We start from the raw sequence: 20,372 nt of genomic DNA on the forward strand, positions 1-20,372 counted from the left end.
AAATGACAGAGCTGTAAGAAGTGTAGCAGCGTAGCTGTTGAGGGAAACAGTTTAGATAGACGTCCTTGGTGTGGGCACAGTCGACCCTACCCTGATGTGGCCATGTCCAAGAAAATGAACAATCTGGCAGTGCCAGCAGGTCAGATGGTAAGTCTGGTTCAGGCCTACTGATGGTTTTTCTCCAGCTCAGAGATGCAGCTTCACTGATTGGTTCAGTTTGATGGGTGTGTGGCAGTGTGCATATGTTAAGAGTTGTTTTATTGTAGGGTCATGCTCATGCGTTTAATCTTCTGTTTAGCTTTACATCAAAATGACCATTTTGTCAATTAACACAAGATTTGATGAATGGATATTTGCAGTCCAAAAGGTGAATTCTGGTTTGTGGTGTTTAGTTGAGCATTGCAGCCGTGAGAAAATTCGATTCTGACACAATGAGATAAGTGTGCTTTGAGGAGTCTCTAATATGTTGCTGTTGATTGATTACATGTGTTGTCTTCTGGTTGGCTTGTTTAACTAGTCTTGGGCCATTTTTCCATCCACAATCAGTCAGAGGGGACTTTGCATTTGCAATTTGGTCTGTGTGTGTTTGAGGACAAAGTTGTCCCCAGAAGTTCTGCTGAATCTGATAAAGCAGCTCTGGAGAAGTCTGGGGATGTCTTCAGAGGCAAAGATGATTCATAATTGGAATTAGGTCATTGGTTCAGTTCCAGGGGAATGCGTGAACTGATAAGATGCATAGCTTGAATGCAATGTAAATTGCTTAGGACAAGTGTCTGCCTAATGCACACAAGTAAACATAATACTAAAAATTCAACAGTTTTCTTTTAGGTAAAAGGAATAGTTCACCCGAACATTAAAGTGTGCTGTAAATGTACTCACCCTCAGGCCATCCAGGATGTAGATGAGTTTGTTTCTTCATGGAAACAGATTTGGAGAAATGTCGCATTACATCACTTGTTCATCAGTGGATCCTCTGCAGTGAATGGGTGCCGTCAGAATGAGAGTCCAAACAGCTGATAAAACATCACAATAAAACACAAGTAATCCACACAACTCCAGTCTATCAATTAACATCTTGTCAAATGAAAAGCTGCGCGTTTGCAAGAAACAAATCCATCAAGACGTTTTTAACTTTAAACCAGTGAACCTCCAGTGAAAAAGTCCTTTAAGTCTGTAGTGTAATAATTAGCTTTATATAAAATTATGCTCCTTTAGATAGCCATGTAAATTTATGTGCATTTAGCTATAGTTTGGTGAAAAATTCTCCCTAGAAGTGCGGTAAGTCTTACAGAAATCCCTTTTTTTTTAATTAAAAAAAATGCAAAGTTATAGTTTGTAGATATTATAATTATCTTGTATAAAAGAAATATCCATGGTGTGTCTTTATTTAGATGGCTTGCCAAATTGTGTGTTTAAGAAGAAAAGCGACTGCATGAAGAGCCGCTGAGAAAATCAGCATTTCGCAATCAGGTTTCCACATTGTTTCCATGGCAATGAGACATTCAATCACACAGATGTGTGTTTGCCCAGTGGGTCAGCTGAAAGCCAACCTTTCTAATGTGACATGCTGTCGTGTCATGTCTCCTAGTGAATTTTTTTAACGTCAAACACCCATTTCCTGTGTGAATGTACAGCTCAGAAAAAAACATGCAGCTGTTAAAATATGATTTCCTGTGATGCATGACTATGATACTACAGGCCTTCATTGATTTCATGCAAGACTGATTGTGTTTGTTTGCTCTTGCAGACCCAGGCGGTTTCTGATGGGGGTAAGTGTTAATTCTTTAAAAAGAATTCACTCTCGTAAGTCTTGTGATCCTACCACAAGTGGGTCATCCAGTGCATCATGTCAATCACTCAAACGACTTTTTTGTGAGCATCTTACTCATCTCTAACTGTCATTTCCATACAGAGCTCAACTTCAAGTTATCCAGTCATGGCAGCAGCTCCAGCCTATCAGAGAGCTTGAGCAGGTCAGGTGGTCCTCAAGGTGCTGATGGTCCAGCCAGTCGGGTGGTCAGCTGGGCGGTATGTTTCGAACGCCTGCTTGAAGACCATGTCGGCGTGCGATACTTTACCGTAAGTTTTAATGCTCCTCATCGCTATCTCTGACTGCTTTAACCCTGTAAAGCTTACTCTAAGATATCTAGTATGCATATTTCTAAGGACTCTAAATGCTGAAAAACCTGTTGTACACAATCTACTACATGCAAATAAAAGGTATTTTAGTATAATTGTGCAAACGTCCACCTTCAGCTTGTGGTTGACGTGTCTTTTATGCTGTGAAATTTTACTGATTTTTACGACGTAAACGTAAGAATAACTTTTATATTGTTAGTAATATTTAATTGATATATATTACTTTTTGTTATTAATATTACTTGATTATTTAGAAAAATCAGTGAGTCTCAAATATGATCATCAGGATTTTGAGGAATGTTTATTTGTTCATCTCTCAATCATCATTGTATGGCATTGCATTATATGTTTTGATCATCAAACTAAGTATATAAATGTCATCTTAATAAGACATATTATTGGAGATATAGAGTGACCACTGTTATTTATATCGTTTTATGTAAATATCTTTTACATAGTTTTAAAGATCTCATTGATTTACATTACAAGCTTCAGAATTTCTTCACTTTTTGATCATATAATTATCAGCATCTGCACCAAATTGCATATTTTTGCTAAGTTTGGGCCTTGAATAAAATTGAGGTGTTTTTTCTTCAAGTGTGAGCTCCATATTCCCGCTTATAATATATAGTTTCCATGAGCAAGCATTCAGAGATATACCACACCATATATACAAGATTTATATTATTGTTAGGGATTGTGAGTTAAACAAACCTCTTGATTGTGCAAATGATATGAACGCTATTACTTTTCAAGAGATAAGGCTTTCGCTTCTAATATAAAATGAAACAGTTTGTGTTCTTTTTTTTGTGTTGTTGACTGTGGCATTATACATCAGCATAATAAATTATAATAATAAAATAAAAATAATTCATTACATTTATATAGCGCTTTTCTAAATACTCAAAGCGCTTTACATTGTCAGGGGGTATCTCCTCATCCACCACCAGTGTGCAGCATCCACCTGGATGATGCGACGGCAGCCATAGTGCGCCAGAACGCCCACCACACACCAGCTTATTGGTGGAGAGGAGACAGAGTGATGAAGCCAATCAGTAGATATGGGGATTGTTAGGAGGCCATGATGATCAGAGGCCAATGGGCAAATTTGGCCAGGATGCCGAGGTCACACCTCTACTCTTTTTGAAAGACATCCTGGGATTTTTAATGACCACAGAGAGTCAGGACCTCGGTTTAACGTCTCATCCGAAGGACGGTGCTTGTTGACAGTATAGTGTCCCCGTCACTATACTGGGGCGTTAGGACCCACACAGACCACAGGGTGAGCACCCCCTGCTGGCCTCACTAACACCTCTTCCAGCCTATCAGATTGATTATGATTTATTTTACTCGCGTCCAAGCAGTTGATAAGGATTTCAGGTTATTAAAACTAGTTTTATGTGTCAGCATGTAGCAAGTTAATTACAAATGTTACTGGTCATGAAAAAAGGAAGCATTCATTTGTATAAACACAATTTACACCTAGAGCTTCTGTGAATTACATGTGTGAATCATTGAAGTTTTTTTGGTTTTTCTCTTTCTTTTGGTCTGACTGCAAACGCATCTCACAGGAGTTTCTCAAATCAGAGGTTAGTGCAGAGAATATCCTGTTCTACCAAGCCTGTGAAAAGTTCAAGAAAATCCCACCTACCAGACTGGAAGAGGTATGTGATTTTTTTTTTTTTTTTTTTTTAAAATGGAAAATTCATAACAGGATTTTGTTTCAGCCAAAAATTGACTGATAATTATAAGGGTGTCAGAGACGTAATGATATTGCACTTGAAGTGCATAGATCATTTTCCACCTCGACACACAGATCTCTGCCAGTCATTTGGGAACACAGTGAAAACTAACAAATCCCAAGGTGGGTCACAACCTCTTGGAGTAATTCTGATTGCCTTGCAACCACTAAAAATAGCCTCCACTGAATCATATTGAGGGCAGGAAGGCCCAATTAATTCAAGTACAGCGTCTCTTTGGTCATGACGCTCTACATGTTTGGATGCCACTAATATCAAGTACATGTAATGTTGAAAATGTTTAATGGAATTGAAAATCTAATTTATAAATCCCATTTTATAAATAGGAATCTTATTTAGACCCATTTAAACTTAACATCCCATTTAAATTACATTTTTTGATTTTTGAAGATACATTATGACTTAAAACGAGTAAGAAATTTGTATAAATAAATTTTTTTAACTGATTGTTCAGTAACTGGAATTTTTTATTTATTTTTTTTACGAATATGCAGTCATGTAGAATTCACATGGTCTTAATTGCATTTCAGCGTTTCATGCAGACACTTTTATTTCATTTTATTTAAGTGACTTATGGTACACTACTAATAAGGCAGGACAGTCTTCTTGAAACTAATGCCTTTCTCAAGGGCACAGTAGCAGACTATCTCCATAACACTCCATCAACATTGTAAGCAATTGATGCTATGTAACAAAACTAGTATGTGGCGCAACATCACTTACTTGCAGTGTAAAACAGATCCTTGTGCCTCATTTAATGGTTTGAATCTGAGCTGAGCATTTCTTTTTGCTGTCTTAGTAGCCCTGCTTAAAACCCTTTTTAGGTTACCACAACAACATCCCAGCGTTATATCCACTAGACGTGCCATTTTTGCACATTGATTTGAGTTTGAGTGTTTGTCATCTGCAGCTGCACTTTGATTTTTCTCCGTACGATCTGAATCTTCAGTCATAACTAGAAATCACAGACAAATATCACCCTAAAACTATCGCATATCTCCCATCAGCTGAAGAAAGAGGCACGTTCCATCTACGACAGTTTTCTTTCTGAAAGCTCTCTGCATGCAGTTAATATTGACGATACGGCCCAGATGGAAGAGAGCGCCTTGGAGACACCTACACCCAACATGTTCGATAAAGCACAGGCACAGGTACGCGCTAGGGGTGGGTGGTATGACACAAATCACATGCCAATACTGTCATATAAAATTACTCATCATGGAAAGTTTTTTTTTTTTTGCTGTAAATTTAATGAGAAAAAGGGATTGTATATTTAGAGACCAGGCATTGCATAAAGTTTGGCATTGCAAATGCTTCACTTATGTTCTGACTACAAATACTCAAAAATCTCAAATTATTTACTGTAACTGTGATTTAATTGTTTCCCCTGCCATAGATCTTCAAGCTGATGAAAATGGACAGCTACACGAGGTTTGTCCGCTCTTCGCTGTACCAGAACTGCATGCTGGCTTGTGTGGAGGGTCGTCCTCTTCCCAACATTGGAACCCCGGAGCCCAAAAGCAAAATGTACAAAAAGAGTGCAACGCCACCTAGTAACAGAAAGGTAACACATTTAAAATCCATTCAGGAGTTACTTGAGAAATTACCTAAAGTTAGGGATCGTTCAGTTTTTAAATATATTTCAAAGTCATTCCTGTGACACAAACCATATCCTCACAAGGCCTATCCCATATGGAGTCAGACTGTTGACTAAAGGCAAAAGGCTCTGACCAAGAGCTGACAGTAAGTCAACATGCAAAGTGACCATAAAAATTGAAACAAGGTCACGGTTATACACCAGTTCAGTCTGTTCAAATGTAGTAACTACTAATTATTTCAGACATAATTCTGTGAAATATACAGTTCAGCTCTTAAAATGGATTTCTACACTACCGTTCACAAGTATACATTTAAAATAACTGTTGTCTGTGTGAATATATTATAAAATGTAATTTATTGCTGTGATGCAAAGCTGAATTTTCAGCATCATTACTCCAGTCTTTAGTGTCACATGAATCATGATCCTTCAGAGATCATTCTAATATGCTGATTTGCTGCTCAAGAATTGAAAACTGTTGTGCTGCTTAATATTTTTGTGGCAACGCTACACATTTCTGATTGGTACAGCCTGTATCTTGCCAGACAAAACAAACAAACAAAACAAAAACAAAACAAAACAAAAACAAAACAGTACTTAACTTGAATCACAAAAATGTGCGGTGCTTGATGTTATTACATTGGTTGGAAATACTCAATTAAAATGAGCTATTGAGACTAGTACAAACTTACCATCATGAAATCTAGTTTGCATGAGGAGTTAATCACATATGCATCTATATGGTAACTAACCTAATACATCGAACAGACTAAACCCCAAACTTGAGCTATAAAATGCTTAATTGGACTTGATTCAGATTGTGCTGAATAGAAAGTGTTTGCATCAGGGCTGACAGATGTCTTTGTTTTGTTTTTTTTCGAACAATGCCTTTTTTTTTTTTTGCTCCTCTGGTTTGTTGCTTCATAATGTCTATATTGCAAAATATCTGTAGTGCTTTTTCAGTATATCTTCTGTTGAGTTTAGTGTGCAGTAAAAATACTCATAATTAGTCTGACACTACTTGCATGTGAAGTGTGAATGCTGTTAATATGGATCCTGAAATGAATCTGCCTTGCATATAGTGCAGGTGTGAGCTGTTTAAAATGGCCTAATTCGGTGAGAAAGTTTTGTCACTCCACCGTGGAATATGATGCCGTGTCAGTGAGTGAAAAAAAAAAGTTCTTATATGTGTATTACTCTGTGTTTTGTAACAGAGTGTTGAGTTGAAAGTGCCCTCATCAGACAGCAAGACCAACAGGAAGAAGAGGTTAGAGAAGACAGGCTCATGGGGAGGTACAATTTGACTCAGCACTTCTCTATCTGTGCGGTATCTTTGTGGACGACTCTGCAGTGCATGCCACCGTCTCAAAAAGAGTCGCTCTCACGAACATGCACACTTCTCTTTTAAAGGGCTCATGAAATGCATTTAAAAAAAATATATTTTGTTTCCTGAGGTGCACTCAGGAGGTTTTTTTTCCATCAAAAACAGTCATAAATGGACATTTTATCCCTCTGATTTGAACGCTCTGTTGGAAGGGGCGTTTCTGCTATTAGACTTCAATGTCAATGGCCACTGCTGTGATTGGCTAACATCTTTGCATAAAAAATGAGCATTACATGTGGAACTCTCTCAAACTTTCGGAGTTTTTACTTTAACAGCTGTCAAGATTAACTAACTGTGAAAGGTGTTGATTATAGCATTACATTTACAGTAGATCTACTCGCGCTGCATCAAATGTGGCAGCGCTGCACTGCAGCTGAACAGTCATGTCTACTGAGCACACAATAATCACAATGATCTAATTACTGCAATCTCACAGATACTTTCAGCATAACCAACATGATAAAAACACAATGTAAATAAGAGACTCATTGAGCAGTGTAAACTGTCAGTTTAAACTGAGAGTTTTGGTGAAACTGCACAAAAAACAAATCACTGAGACTCGCGCTGCTCCAGCGATTATAAAGAGAACGATCTTTGATTGCTTACTGTATATGAAATGATCACAATATAGACAACAGATGGTTTTCATGCTACTATGAAGAACAATGTGAAGTTAATAATTTAGTCGCTGGCTTGATTCACTATGCATAAAATAAAGAATGTCTGTACATGAGCCCTTACATATTATACCGATCGCAGCTCATGATGCTTGTGAAATGCAGTTTCAGATTTTTATAGTAAAGTTTTTTTTAAGTTTGTTTTTTCACCCAAAAGATCTTCCAGGGGACATTGTGACATCACGATTCTCCCAATTTCAAATCCAGGTGTTTCTGAAGGGTAGAAAACAATTCATATTTTAAACTAGTGAGTTAGTTTTGAGTTCTGAAACTTGCAGTATGTTTTTATTGCAGTCAGTGTAACATCTCATATGTTTAAATATCAATAACCGTTTGATGACCCCTTTAATGTCTTTTTTTCTGTTTGCATGGTTTTCTTCTGTGTGCCTTTGAACATGAACTGTTCATAATTACGCTAACAGCATTTATGTTTCTCAGCTGACCAGTCGTATCAGCATGTGGCGGTTTCGCGTAAAGAGTCTCAGATCTCAGTGAAGTCTAACAGCAGTCTGGAGTTAGTCTCTGGATTCGGGCGAGCTGAGGTACCTACATCCAACCAAATATTCCTGCATGAACAAGATGTTGCATTTCATGAAGGGAGTGCAAGTGTGTGCAAGACTGCAAAAATATAGCACTGTATTGAGTATTACAATGACATGTATTGCTGGAAAATATCAAAGGGCTAGTCCTCTTTTAAATAGCCAATAGCCATCTCAGCCAAGCAAAAGCATGATTTACTACTTGCTTTTGTTAGCTGCCCTTGTGGGGAAAAAGTACAGTTTAGCATACAATTACAATTTAGTATGTAAATAATATAGTTAATAAATATTGGCTAAAAATGTGCTAAATTGGTGACATCTGATCTCTTCTAGAAGCTGCTTCCAACTGCATGTGGCATAATAGCTAAGAGTGGAGTCATTGTTTTTGTGGACTAAAGCTTGTGCATGTCCCTGTGAACAAGAAGATAATAGACTTTAACTAAAAGTCTCAAAACTATTGTTTGATTTCATTTAAGCAGTTGCAGAAAAATGTTAGAATGAAAAATTGAAAGTGTTACATTTGAATAGTTTTTGCTCCTCAGTGAAGCGCTCGTGTCTTTGTCAGAACGGACGCTGCAATGTGGCCATCTCTGATCCAGAAGCCTTGAGTTCTGGTTCTCCTACAGCAGATAAGTACTGCTGCGTCTACCTGCCGGACGGGACCGCCAGCCTGGCCCCTGCCAGACCCGGCCTGAGTCTCAGAGACATGCTGAGCAGCCTGTGTGAGAAGAGAGGCTTTCCTCTGAAAGATGTTATCATCTACCTACTCGGCAAAGATAAGGTCAGTCTGGCAGCCTAAATGAGGGCAACCTATCTGCCTTCACACATTTATCTGACCAGTGGTTTCAGCATTATGACTCAAGATCTTTAAAAATGGCAAGCATTGTCAAGTCACATTTATTTAAATAGTGATTTATACAATGCAGATTGTTTGAAAGCAGCTTCACTTAGTTTTCAGTTATGAAAAAATACAATTTCAGCTTTAAAGCAGCTATTAAATGACAGTAGTGTCATTATTCAGTGTTTCATTATTTAGTCAATTCAGTGTTTTAGTTTAAGTTCAATAATAGTGCAAAGCATTTTCACATACTTTCTCTATTATGTCTATTATATACTATATTTATTTCTTTTTACTCCATTGCTGTAAAAACGGTCAATTACATTTTTTGCAAGATCTGCCCTCTTTCTGACTCTGAAGTAGCAAAAACATCCTGTTTAAGACTTCATTATGTAAATGAGCCATGCTGTGATTGGTTAACTGCTTTGCATGTGAAATGAGTTGCAACACTGAAGTTTCTGAATACTTACAGAAGGGCTAATTTAGTATCATAACATTTTTTTTTTATATATCTATGCCATTTTTATTTCAGTTTTAGTTATTAGTTAGCCAAGGTAAACTAAATAAAAGTAAGTTTTACATTAGTAAGTCTTTTTTGTTCTTTTAAATATTTTATCAGTTAAAGTTTATTTTATTTAAATAGTTTTATTGTTTTGGTATTAATTAACTGTAATAACATGCTGTTGTTTTCAATATTTATTTATTTATTTTTGGCAAATGGCCACAGCTGAAATATTTCCTCACGTAAAGGTACAACCCTTTTTGGCTGAATTGGAGACCTAATAAGATTCATTATTATATTATATTACAGTATATTTGTCTTCTGAGCTTTTTAATGCACCATATTCATGAGCTAGGTTTTTTTTACCATCGTATTTGTGTGGATAATGAATAATGTGTTTGCTTCTCAATAGCCTCTTTCTCTGGATCAGGACAGCTCTGTTTTTGGAGATCAGCAGCTCACTTTGGAGCTCAAAGTTAGATTTGCGTGAGTCACACATACTGTACGCACACAGATCATAGAAGATCTCATAAACACAATAGTTTAAAATAAACATTAAATCACTAAAATACAGTAATACCTCGTTAACATTATTAGGGATACACCAACCTGTTATCTAGGCCAATATATTGGCTAATATTTGGCTGTTTTGATGATAATAGCATCAGCTAATAACAATACCCAGTGGTTGTTTCTGTAAACGTTTATTTTATTTCTAGTAACAATTTTAAAAAAATTTTATGGTTCTAGTTTTAGTTACCTATAACAGCCCTGGTGCTCTGATATGTTGACAGGTTTGTTTGTGTGCAGGTTGGATATTGTGTTTTCAGGAAGAACGTTAGGAATTATCGCAAAGTCTAGCAAGAATTTGGGTGATGCGCTTTCTGCTGTCCTACAGAAACACCAACTACGACCTCAGGATGTGCAGGTTACTCTGGTGCGTAAACGCTTTATCCCACATGTCAAAATGGTGTGAGACATGGTGAACAGTGAGAGTTTTGTGAACATATGGAGTATATGAAATGAAACTCTTTCTTATTCCAGAGTGGCTCAAATGAACCTCTAAACATGAGCACAGATGTGTTTTGTCTAGCCAGCAAAACGGTGCGTTTGGACAAAGTTAAAGGTGCGTTATTATCAATTGTCAGTTTAAATTGATAAATCGTTTTAAGCTTTGGAGAGAAATTCAAAAGTAGGCACAATTTATATTGATCTACAAAACAAATGCATTTCATATATTTAATAATAAAATTATACTTAAATAGAAATAAATTAGGGCTGTCAATCGATTACAATTTTTAATCTAATTAATCACACCCTTTTCTGTGATTAATCGCGATTAATCGCACACTACATGAAATTAAGCATAGACCATTTATCTTGTTTCAAATGTTTATTTTGTCATCATTTGCTATATCCAGCAAAGTAAACCAAAAGATTGAAGGGTGATTCTCAAAAATCTGTATTTTTTGCAAGCTTTTTTCAAGATACATTTTTACTCAGAAACTCCAAAAGGACACCAAAGAACCAAATGATATAAGGAGCCCATATAAGCACATATGAAAGAAAAAAAATTAGAATTTTATAGTATGTGTACAGTGCAACAGCAAAGAGCGCACACTGGAATGAATAATTCACTGAAAAAGCAATGCAATTCTCTGTTCTCTCTGCAATCTCTGATGTAATCAGCCTGGTTTCCTTTATATTAGCGCTGTTTTGGATGGATTGTTTGAATGCATTCGCTTACTGGATCATTGGACTGAAAACTTTAGCAGCTTAAAGTTTAGCAGCTTAAAATTATCTGATCGCAAGCAGAGAAGCAAAATTGGGTTAAAGGGTTAGAATAGAAATTGTGCTTCAGTAATTTTGCGTTAAATTATTTTAAAGCGTTAAGGATTGTAAAATGAATCGCATGCGTTAACGCGTTAACGTTGGCAGCACTAAAATAAATGTATATATTTTTTAAAATAAAAACATCTTATTTAAATAATGTATATAATTTATTAAATTATTTATATGATGTTTTTTAACTTATTTAAATGATTATATAATTACACTTATCTCTAATTTTATTTTATGTATATTTGTGTATGTTCATTATCAGGCAAAAGTTTAGACTCAAATGGTTCAAATTAGTGCATTTGTTCTGTAGACTGATATAAATTGTGCCTAATTTTGAATTTATCTGCAAAACTATAATTGAAGTAAAAAAATGAATAGATAAGTTGGACCAGATAGTGAAGGAAAAACAAACTGTAAAGCGTGTTAAATACATAAAGAGATATATTTTTGACATTTGGCATTTTTGACATTTTATTTTCCACTTCTTCTAGTATCTTCCTGCTGGATTTAAATCAATGTCTCTGAGTTTAGTTATGCAAACCGCTTGTGATATTTTCTCTTTCTGTCTCTCTTGTGTCAACTTGTGTTAGGTTTATTGTAATTTCCTGTCACAGTATGTTTGCCCAGCACAAATGAAACCTCCACCTCAGGGGTCATCGCAGGCTTTAAAGCAGCATTTTAAAGCTCATTTTCTTGCTGTAGCTCTTCAGATGGAGCGGAGAGGGCTGGAGGGACCACCACATTACACCAGACCTTAAAAATAGGATTATGGGGGAGGTGTTAACTGACATGAGATCTAGCTTCTCTCTATGCAGTGATCTCATTTCCTCACTCATCAGACTGTTTAATGGTGTGCATCTCTGTGTTTTAGTTGGTTTGGAGACTCAAGCTGCTTCACCAACACCCAAAGCAAATCCCAGATCCAGAAAACACCAAGACATGGACGGTAATGCAGAAGTCTTACGTTATGGTGTATATTAACATGCTAGTTATGCAACCTTCACTAATGTCAAGCCAGGAAATGCACATTATGTGTGATCTCCTGTGCAAACTACCTTGTGTTTTCGAAAGAAATATGAATACCTGTGCATTTACATGGAATACTGTATCCCACAATGCAGTGCTCCCAAGTTGTCCATCCATTGTGAGGACTGAATTACCAGAAGCATTATCAACCATGATTTATACTACTACTACTAATTTATATTACATTTTGTTTTTGTATTTTTGTAAGTATTTGTTTATTTTTTTACGGTTTGTTTATTATTTATTATTTTATTTATTTTTACTTTATAATAATAATAATAATAATATTTATATTTTATTACATTTATTTTGAAGTTATTTGTATTTATTTTTACATTTTATTTAATTTGTTTTATTATTATTATTATTATTAAGGCATACTGCATACTAGTCAGTGTACTACAAAGTATGCACTAAGCTGTAGCTTGAATTCTATTATGAATATGACCCTATTTGTCTGACATATCCAATCCATTGGACTGTTTTCTCTCAGGTCTTGTTGAGCTGCTGTCCCGTGCCCAGTGCAGTCGTGCGGATGACCAGCGTGGTTTACTCACCAAAGAGCAGCTGGAAATACCACAGTTCCTGCAGCTGCCAGCAGAGAACGAAGAGCAGACCTCCTGCGACCAGACACAGGAAGAGGATTGTGCCCTTTGACCAGAGAACCATTCAAGCACTATTCAAGCAACTTAAGACTCAAATCAACAAGATTTAGCTGTATGGCAGACTGGAGGAGAGAAACTCTGATAAAAGTTACGGCAAGTGTGTGTATGTATGATCGAGTGAGTTGAGATTTCTTAACCTGCGAGTGATTGAGCCAGGTGTATATTTTGTATATTACAGACACTGCCATGGAGGGCTCTTAGAAATGCCACCCATCAAATAATGCAGAATTATGGGAAATTGCAAAAAAAAATCAAACTACATTTGCCTACTAAAACATTTGTATTTATTTTCATATCAGATATCAAATGTGCTCTTATTTATTAGAACATATTTGGTATGGGAACACTTTAGTATGGCTTTATATAGATTTTTTTTTTTTTTGTTCACAGTGAGTTTTAATGTCTGATTTAAAAAGGTTTTGTGTGAGCTGGCGTGGGAAATTGCACTGTGTAGCGTGTGTAATTTTATGCACTTTGCTTCATGTGGTGACACAATCTGATATGAAGTGAGACAAGCAAGGTCATAGTTTTTAAGGAAATAATTTATTTTGAATTTCATAAATTAAATGTAATTTCCACTCAATGTCGTTCCAAAACCATTTTTTCTTTTCTTTTCAGATCATTCATTTAAATTGTTTGTATTATTTGGTTAGTGCTGCTGTTTTCTGTCAAATGAAAGCATATTGGACAACATTTATTTGAAATTAATTGCGAGATATAAACTTGAAATTCTGACTCTCACAATTCTATCACACAATTCAGAATTTACATCTCACAATTCTGACTTTATATCGCCACGTGATTAAAAAAAAAAGTAATTGCGACTTTCTATCTCACAATTAAGACTTTTTTTCTCAATTCTCAAAATTGTGTGATATATGCTCAGAATTCTGACTTGCAGTTCTGTCTTTTTATCTCGCAATTGCAGAATAAAAACTAAAGGTAATTGTGACTTTATCTCACAGTTCAGACTCTTTTTCTCGCAATTGTGAGTTTACATCTCATAGATTGGACTTCTCAGAATTGCGAGTTTTTCATCTTGTGAGAGTCCAATTACCTAAAACACGAGTACACAAGCTTCCATGCTGTATTCCAGGTCTTCTCAAGACATTAATGCTTTCATGGAATGAGAAAAGAGCAGTGTGAACCTTCAAAATGTCTCCTTTTCTCCTACAAAAGAAAGTTATACAGGTTTAGAACAGCGTGAGGGTGAGTAAATGATTGTTAAATTTTCATGTCATGTACTGTCATTTCAACTTTAGCAATGAAGTTGACTTTTTTGCTGTTTTTTCTCCCTCTATTGTGTGTAGAACGTGTCACTTCCGCTCTGATGTGATTGTCTCAGATTTGTTTTGTGTATCTCAAAAACGGTTGATCAGGGCAGCATTAGCCTACTGTGTTGTCATTAAAACTATTAAAAATAAATTTAGATAATTAAAATATATTTTGATGACTAAAAATATAAACAGATGAAAGTTGATTGAAAATTAGAAATGTTGAACTAAATTAGAAATCTTTATCTAAAATGTTTAAGTACTAAATTTTCTAAAACTGAAGTAAAAAATACTGACAAAATCATGACAAAATTATTAAAACTTAAAGGAAATTAAAAATTAAAAATAGATGTATGCTAATTAAAAATAGATATTAATAAGGTTACCACAATGTGCTCCCTTTTATTTGTTTTATATATATATATATATATATATATATATATATATATATATATATTAACACTGTGGGTATAGAATAGAATCACCCCTCTTTAAAATAATCACATTTTGTTGCTTTACAGCCTGAAATGAAGACGGACACAGTTATTGTTTTATCCTAGCTCAGTGCAACTTATAACATCCGAGTGAAAGATATAACACCAAAATGTCAGGAAAAAAAAACAAAAAAATAGAATCACAGAGTTGGAAAAAGGATCACCCTTCTCCTAGAAATGACTTGTAAACTCAATCAGGTGCCGCTAATCACTTTCTCAATGGCACACAAAGCCATTTGATTTACAGCTGTGGTCATTTTGATTAACTCAGCATGAAAAGAGCTTTCCTGGAGCATTTCAGTCGTTGGTAGTGCAACTGAAGCAAACAATCAACTATGGGTGGCAAGCACTGTCAAAAGATCTCTGGGATAAAGTTCAGGACAGGCACAAGTCAGGAGATGGATACAAAAAAAATCAGTCTTTATCAATGCCTAAAAGCACATTGAAGTCTATTAGTAAGAAGTGGAAGGTATTTGGTACAACACAGACCCTCCCTGAGGCAGATGAGACTAAAATTGAATTTTTTGGCCTCAACACCAAACATGTCTGGCGGAAATCCAATACAGCTCAGCATCCAAATAACAGCATTCCTAAAGTAAAGCATGGAGGTGGTCATATCCTGTTATGGGGTGTTTCTCTGCAGCAGGGACTGGAGCACTTGTCAAATCTGACAAAATACCATCAGATTATTGAGGAAAATCTGCTGCCCTCTGCCAGAAAGTTGTCAATGGGAAGAAGGTTTACCTTCCAACATGACAATGACCCAAAGCACACAGCAATACTGGGCACACAGTGGTTGAAGGAGAAAAAGGTGAATGTCCTTGCGTGGCCTAGTCAGAGCCCAGACTTAAACCCCACTGAAAATCTGTGGAATGACTTGAAGACTGCAGTCCACAAATGCTCACCATCAAATTCAACTGAACTTGAGCAGTTCTGCAGAGAAGAGCGGGCAAATATTGCAAAGTCTAGATGTGCAAAGTTAGTAGAGACAAATCCCAACAGACTAAAGTATGTAATTAAAGCAAAAGGTGGTTCAACAAAATACTGACACAAGGTGGTGATCCTTTTTCCAACTCAGTGATTTTTAATTTTTTTCTGGCATGTTGGTGTTATATCTTTCACTTGGATGTTATAAGTTGCACTGAGTAAATACAGCTGCCACCTCCATGCTTTACTGGAGGAATGCTGTTATTTGGATAGTGAGCTGAATTGGATTTCCGCCAGACATATCGTTTGGTGTTGAAGCCAAATAATTCAATTTTTGTCTGATCCTTTTTCCAAATCAGTGATTCTGTTTTTTTATTTTATTTTTCTGACATGTTGGTGCTATAGCTTTCACTTGGATATTATAAGTTTCACTGAGTAAATAAAGCTGGATAAAACAAAAACTGTGCCCGTCTTCATTTCAGGCTGCAAAGCAACAAAATGTGATTATTTTAAAGAGGGTGATTCTTTTCTATAACCACTGTATGTGTATATATATATAAATATTATTTATTTATTAATTTAATTATTAATTAAAAAAAAAATTTAATCCTTGAATGCTTGACTTTATCCCTAGAAAGGTATACAAACATTTTGCCTCCCATTTGCTTTAATAGCAGCATCAGTGTCACTCACTGCTCTTGATTACTCACCAAACAATTGAACATATTTCTTTTTATATATTTTATATATTTTTTATGTCTATTTTTTATAATCCTGAGACTTATTTTTACATTTTAATCAGGCACATTGATTTGAATAATGAAAAAGGCCACTTTGTCATTAAATATTGCCAAGAATGTGGTCACCTTTTGTGTATACCTTTTAGGGTTCAGTTGTTTCCAACCCTTCATCTCTCTGTCTCATCCTCCTCATTACACTCATCAGTAGTGTGTTTTTATGACTGGGCTGGCTGGTGTGTACGTTTGTCTGTGAAATTATGAATGGCCTGTGGGGTGTGTGTCTGTGTGAGAGAGAGAGAGAGAGAGCGAGAGAGAGAGAGAGAGAGAAAGGGAGGGATGGAGAGACACTGCATCGTGAAACGAGAAGGATTCACTCACTGGCTGCTCACCTTTGCAGACAGATAAGGAGAAGGGTAAGCCTTCATCTATCTCCGTTTTATCACCTTTGCATTATAATGGAACGAATAATAGTATGTTTTTATTGTATTTGCCTAAGTATTGTGTAATGAGCTCCTGTCTTGAACATCAGTATGTGTATGTGTTATACTGGTGTATTATACTGTATGTGTTATACTGGTGTATTTGTATGCAGCAGTTGTTCCAGAATCACTAAAGGGCAAATCGACTCAAACGGCTCTCTATTCTGATTATTTGTGTTTAGTAACATGAGCTAAATGGACAAAATTTGTTTGTTTCCTGACAATCAGAGCCCTGATTCTGATGTCATGATGTTAGACAGCAAATACTTGCTCTTTAGTGTCAATGGAAGAGGATAATGTGTTTATTTCTGTCCTCCCCACTTAATGTTTTCTTTTAATAATTAATTGTAACCAACAAATGAAGGTGTTAGTGTGTTATTAAATATGTACTGCAGGTCTGACTCACAGAAATATCATCACAGCATGAGAATATGACTGACATGACTGGAACTGATGTTAAAGGGATGTTAAACTGATGTTAAAGCCACCCAAAAATGAAAATGGTCATTTACTCATCCTCATGTTATTCCAAACCTGTATAAGATTCTGTCTTCTGTTGAACACAATAGAAGATATTTCGAAATATGCTGGTAACCAAACAGTTGATGGTAACAATTGACTATAGTATTTTTTTCATACTATGGACGTCAGTGGCTACAGTCAACTGTTATTCAAAATATCATCTTTTGTGTTCAATGAAGAAAGTTGTATCAGATATTTGATAGTTATATAACAGTTACTTAAATGCTTCTATAAGATGCTTTACTGTGGTAATACTATGGTATCTTTTTGTGTCCACATTTTGATGATGATTTTTACCTATTTTTTAACATCATGCCAACTTTAATGCCTTTAGGTGACATCTAAATACAGTATTAACAAACCTTGAATTGATCGAAAGCACAAAGACTCAAATTTGGATTGGCATTCCAATGAGTCTTTAAAGAGTTAACACTGATTTCAATAAGTTTCTCAACCTTCAGAAAGATGATAGTCTCTCTCTCAGCTTTATTAAATCCATCCATCCATCCATCCATCCATCCTTCCTTCCTTCCTTCCGGTATAGTAGTAATGCAATTATATAAATAACTGTAAAATTATACAGTAATGAAATATGAGAAACATTTCTATTTTCATTTACCGTTTTTAGCATGTTAGATTATTTTTATTATATATAATGTGTAATCATAATACAATTAAATTATACATTTATATTTATAGTTTGTGACAAGAAATACATTTCAAGTTACGTTTTTGACTTATGTTTTTGAGATTTTGATTACTAGTATTATATAATTTGATTATAGTTTATGTAATCTTTGTAATTGCATACATATCATTTTTTGAGTTTTAGAGTATGATATTTAGAGTTAGATTAATAGGCTAATAATAATAGTTTATTATTATTTTTATGATAGAATTTGTAATATTTTAGAATATACAGTTAGTTCCCTTTCATGGGAACTTCAAACTGCGTCCTCTAGGGGTCGCTATGGGGAACGCCTCGTCGTGACCCGTGTCTGAAGCATACATTGAAAAAACACCAACTCGTTGGCCGACAGCCATGACGTCACTACCGGTGCGACTATAGTATAAATAGGCGCCTATAGTATAAATAGGCGCCGGGAGCACACATCATTCTCTTCTTCATCTTCATTGACTGTTCTGTTTGAAGCGTGCATTCCAAGGAAAAAGTAAGAGCTATCTCTTTCATTATGGCGAGCACTAGCACAGCATTTAGAAGGTGTGTGCGTCCGTGTCATCGCTATTTGACACCAGATGACACACACGATCTATGTGTTGTTTGTTTGGGCGAAGAGCACGCACGCGATGTCCTCGAGGGGGCAATCTGCGCGCATTGTGAGTTTTTTCCAATGAAAAAGCTCCGTTTTCGTTTGTCTCTCCTTTCGAGTAAAGAGGGGCAACCATCTGCTCCCCGCGGTTCAGGACCTGCCGCTGCTAAGGCACGGAGGAGAATGAGCTCGTGGGGATCTCAGGTGGACCTGGCCGATGAGTTTAAAGAGGGGCTTTCCCTCTCGCGCTCATCGGCAGCGGGCGAGAGACAGCCGCTGGAGGATGATGTTCTCTCTTTAACATCATCTGATCCAGGGGCCAGTGCTCTGCTGGGTTCAGCCCAGGAAGAGCAGGAAATGGATGAAGATTCCCTACTCAGGGAACCATGGTTACATAAGTAACCTGAGACGATTTGTATTTATTTTTTTTACATTTTATATCCTAGCAACACTCTATAGAGTGCTATAGCAACCACCTTGAACACCCTAGAAACCACAGCGGCCTCTTGAAAAGATTTCCCACAAAGTTTATGTGTCCTAGAGAGCTAAAAGGACAAAGTATTGTGTACAGCTCACAGAACAATGTTAGATCACTCGTTAGTTATCATTCAGATATCCACTCATCTGAGCGTGCGTGCATCGCTGTACCGCGGTCTCTCTGGCTCAGAAACGTGACCTTTAGTTTTGTTGACTCGCTGGTGTGGATGAATCGATAGGAAGTGTGTCTTCCTCCTCTCGAGCCACAGAGCTCTTCATAGTGACACCAGAACATCGAGAGTTTAACCTCACACTCGTGCTCGTTGCTTTCACTTTAACTTCTCACACGCACACTTTACAGTGATAATCGCTGCTCAACAGGTGGTGGATTGTGAGGGTTTAATGAATACTTGACTTGAAAATGATTATACACACACACACACACACACACACACACACATAAGCATTAATTCACCCTCAAGGTCTTCCAGCTATGAATTTTTGGCATGAAATGTAAAAAGCAGGTATTAGGTTCAATGTCAGAGCTGCTATTTTCCCATACAATAATAAAAGTAGTCCATGTGTACCAAGTCTTTATACATCAACGTTAAATATTACCACAAGGCTGGTGTGACCATTTATAGCCATGTGTAAACAAGCATTTTTGCTTTTTAGTATCAAAACTTTTTTCTTTTAAAGTGAACTCCTTCTAAATGATCGGTTTGCTCTTTTAATTGCATTACTTTTTTTGTGTTTTTAAAAACAACTATTCAGTGTTGTCACTGACAAAGCTGTGTGGTATAGTTTAAACCTTGAAGTTTACTTTATTACTGTATTTGATATGCAAAAGGCTTCTAGTTATGAATATGACCAAAACTTTCAACACAATAGAAGATATTTTGAAAAATGCTGTAACCAAACAGTTGATGGTAGCCATTGACTATAGTATCTTTTTTCATACCATGGAAGTCAATGGCTGTTGTAAAAAAAAAAAAAAACCTGCTGTACATATACCTTCGTGCTTCATGTCTTTTTGCTGTGAAATCTTTACTGATTTTTATAAAGTAAATGTGAGAATAACTTTGATATTGTTAGTAATATTTCAAGATGAACACTTACTGGACTGAAGCAACTTAGCTTTACTTGATTGTCCACACACACACACACACACACACACACACACACACACACACACACACACACACACACACACACACAC

General features: G+C 36.1%; 1 protein-coding gene and 1 long non-coding RNA gene across 2 annotated transcripts in view; both read left to right on the forward strand.

Annotated features, from left to right (window-relative positions):
- Nucleotides 1-30: 30 nt before the first annotated feature.
- Nucleotides 31-13,034, forward strand: LOC107704642 (regulator of G-protein signaling 14-like). The gene is made up of 14 exons (XM_016507629.1): nt 31-147; nt 1,748-1,769; nt 1,913-2,079; nt 3,711-3,803; nt 4,907-5,050; nt 5,296-5,463; nt 6,711-6,789; nt 7,996-8,099; nt 8,662-8,877; nt 9,849-9,922; nt 10,247-10,373; nt 10,481-10,562; nt 12,150-12,224; nt 12,798-13,034. Exons 1-14 carry the CDS (start codon nt 103-105, stop codon nt 12,959-12,961), a joined length of 1,560 nt encoding a protein of 519 aa, XP_016363115.1. The 5' UTR covers nt 31-102; the 3' UTR covers nt 12,962-13,034.
- Nucleotides 13,035-16,431: 3,397 nt separating this feature from the next.
- LOC107704643 (uncharacterized) overlaps nt 16,432-20,372 on the forward strand; it is a 6,769-nt gene continuing 2,828 nt past the window's right edge. The window contains exon 1 of the long non-coding RNA XR_001635982.1: nt 16,432-16,817. This is a non-coding gene — a long non-coding RNA (uncharacterized LOC107704643). The remainder of the gene's footprint in view (nt 16,818-20,372) is intronic.

This window comes from Sinocyclocheilus anshuiensis, unplaced genomic scaffold (assembly GCF_001515605.1).
Source record: "Sinocyclocheilus anshuiensis isolate Anshui unplaced genomic scaffold, SAMN03320099.WGS_v1.1 scaffold1646, whole genome shotgun sequence".
In the NCBI taxonomy this organism is placed as follows: Eukaryota; Metazoa; Chordata; class Actinopteri; order Cypriniformes; family Cyprinidae; genus Sinocyclocheilus; species Sinocyclocheilus anshuiensis.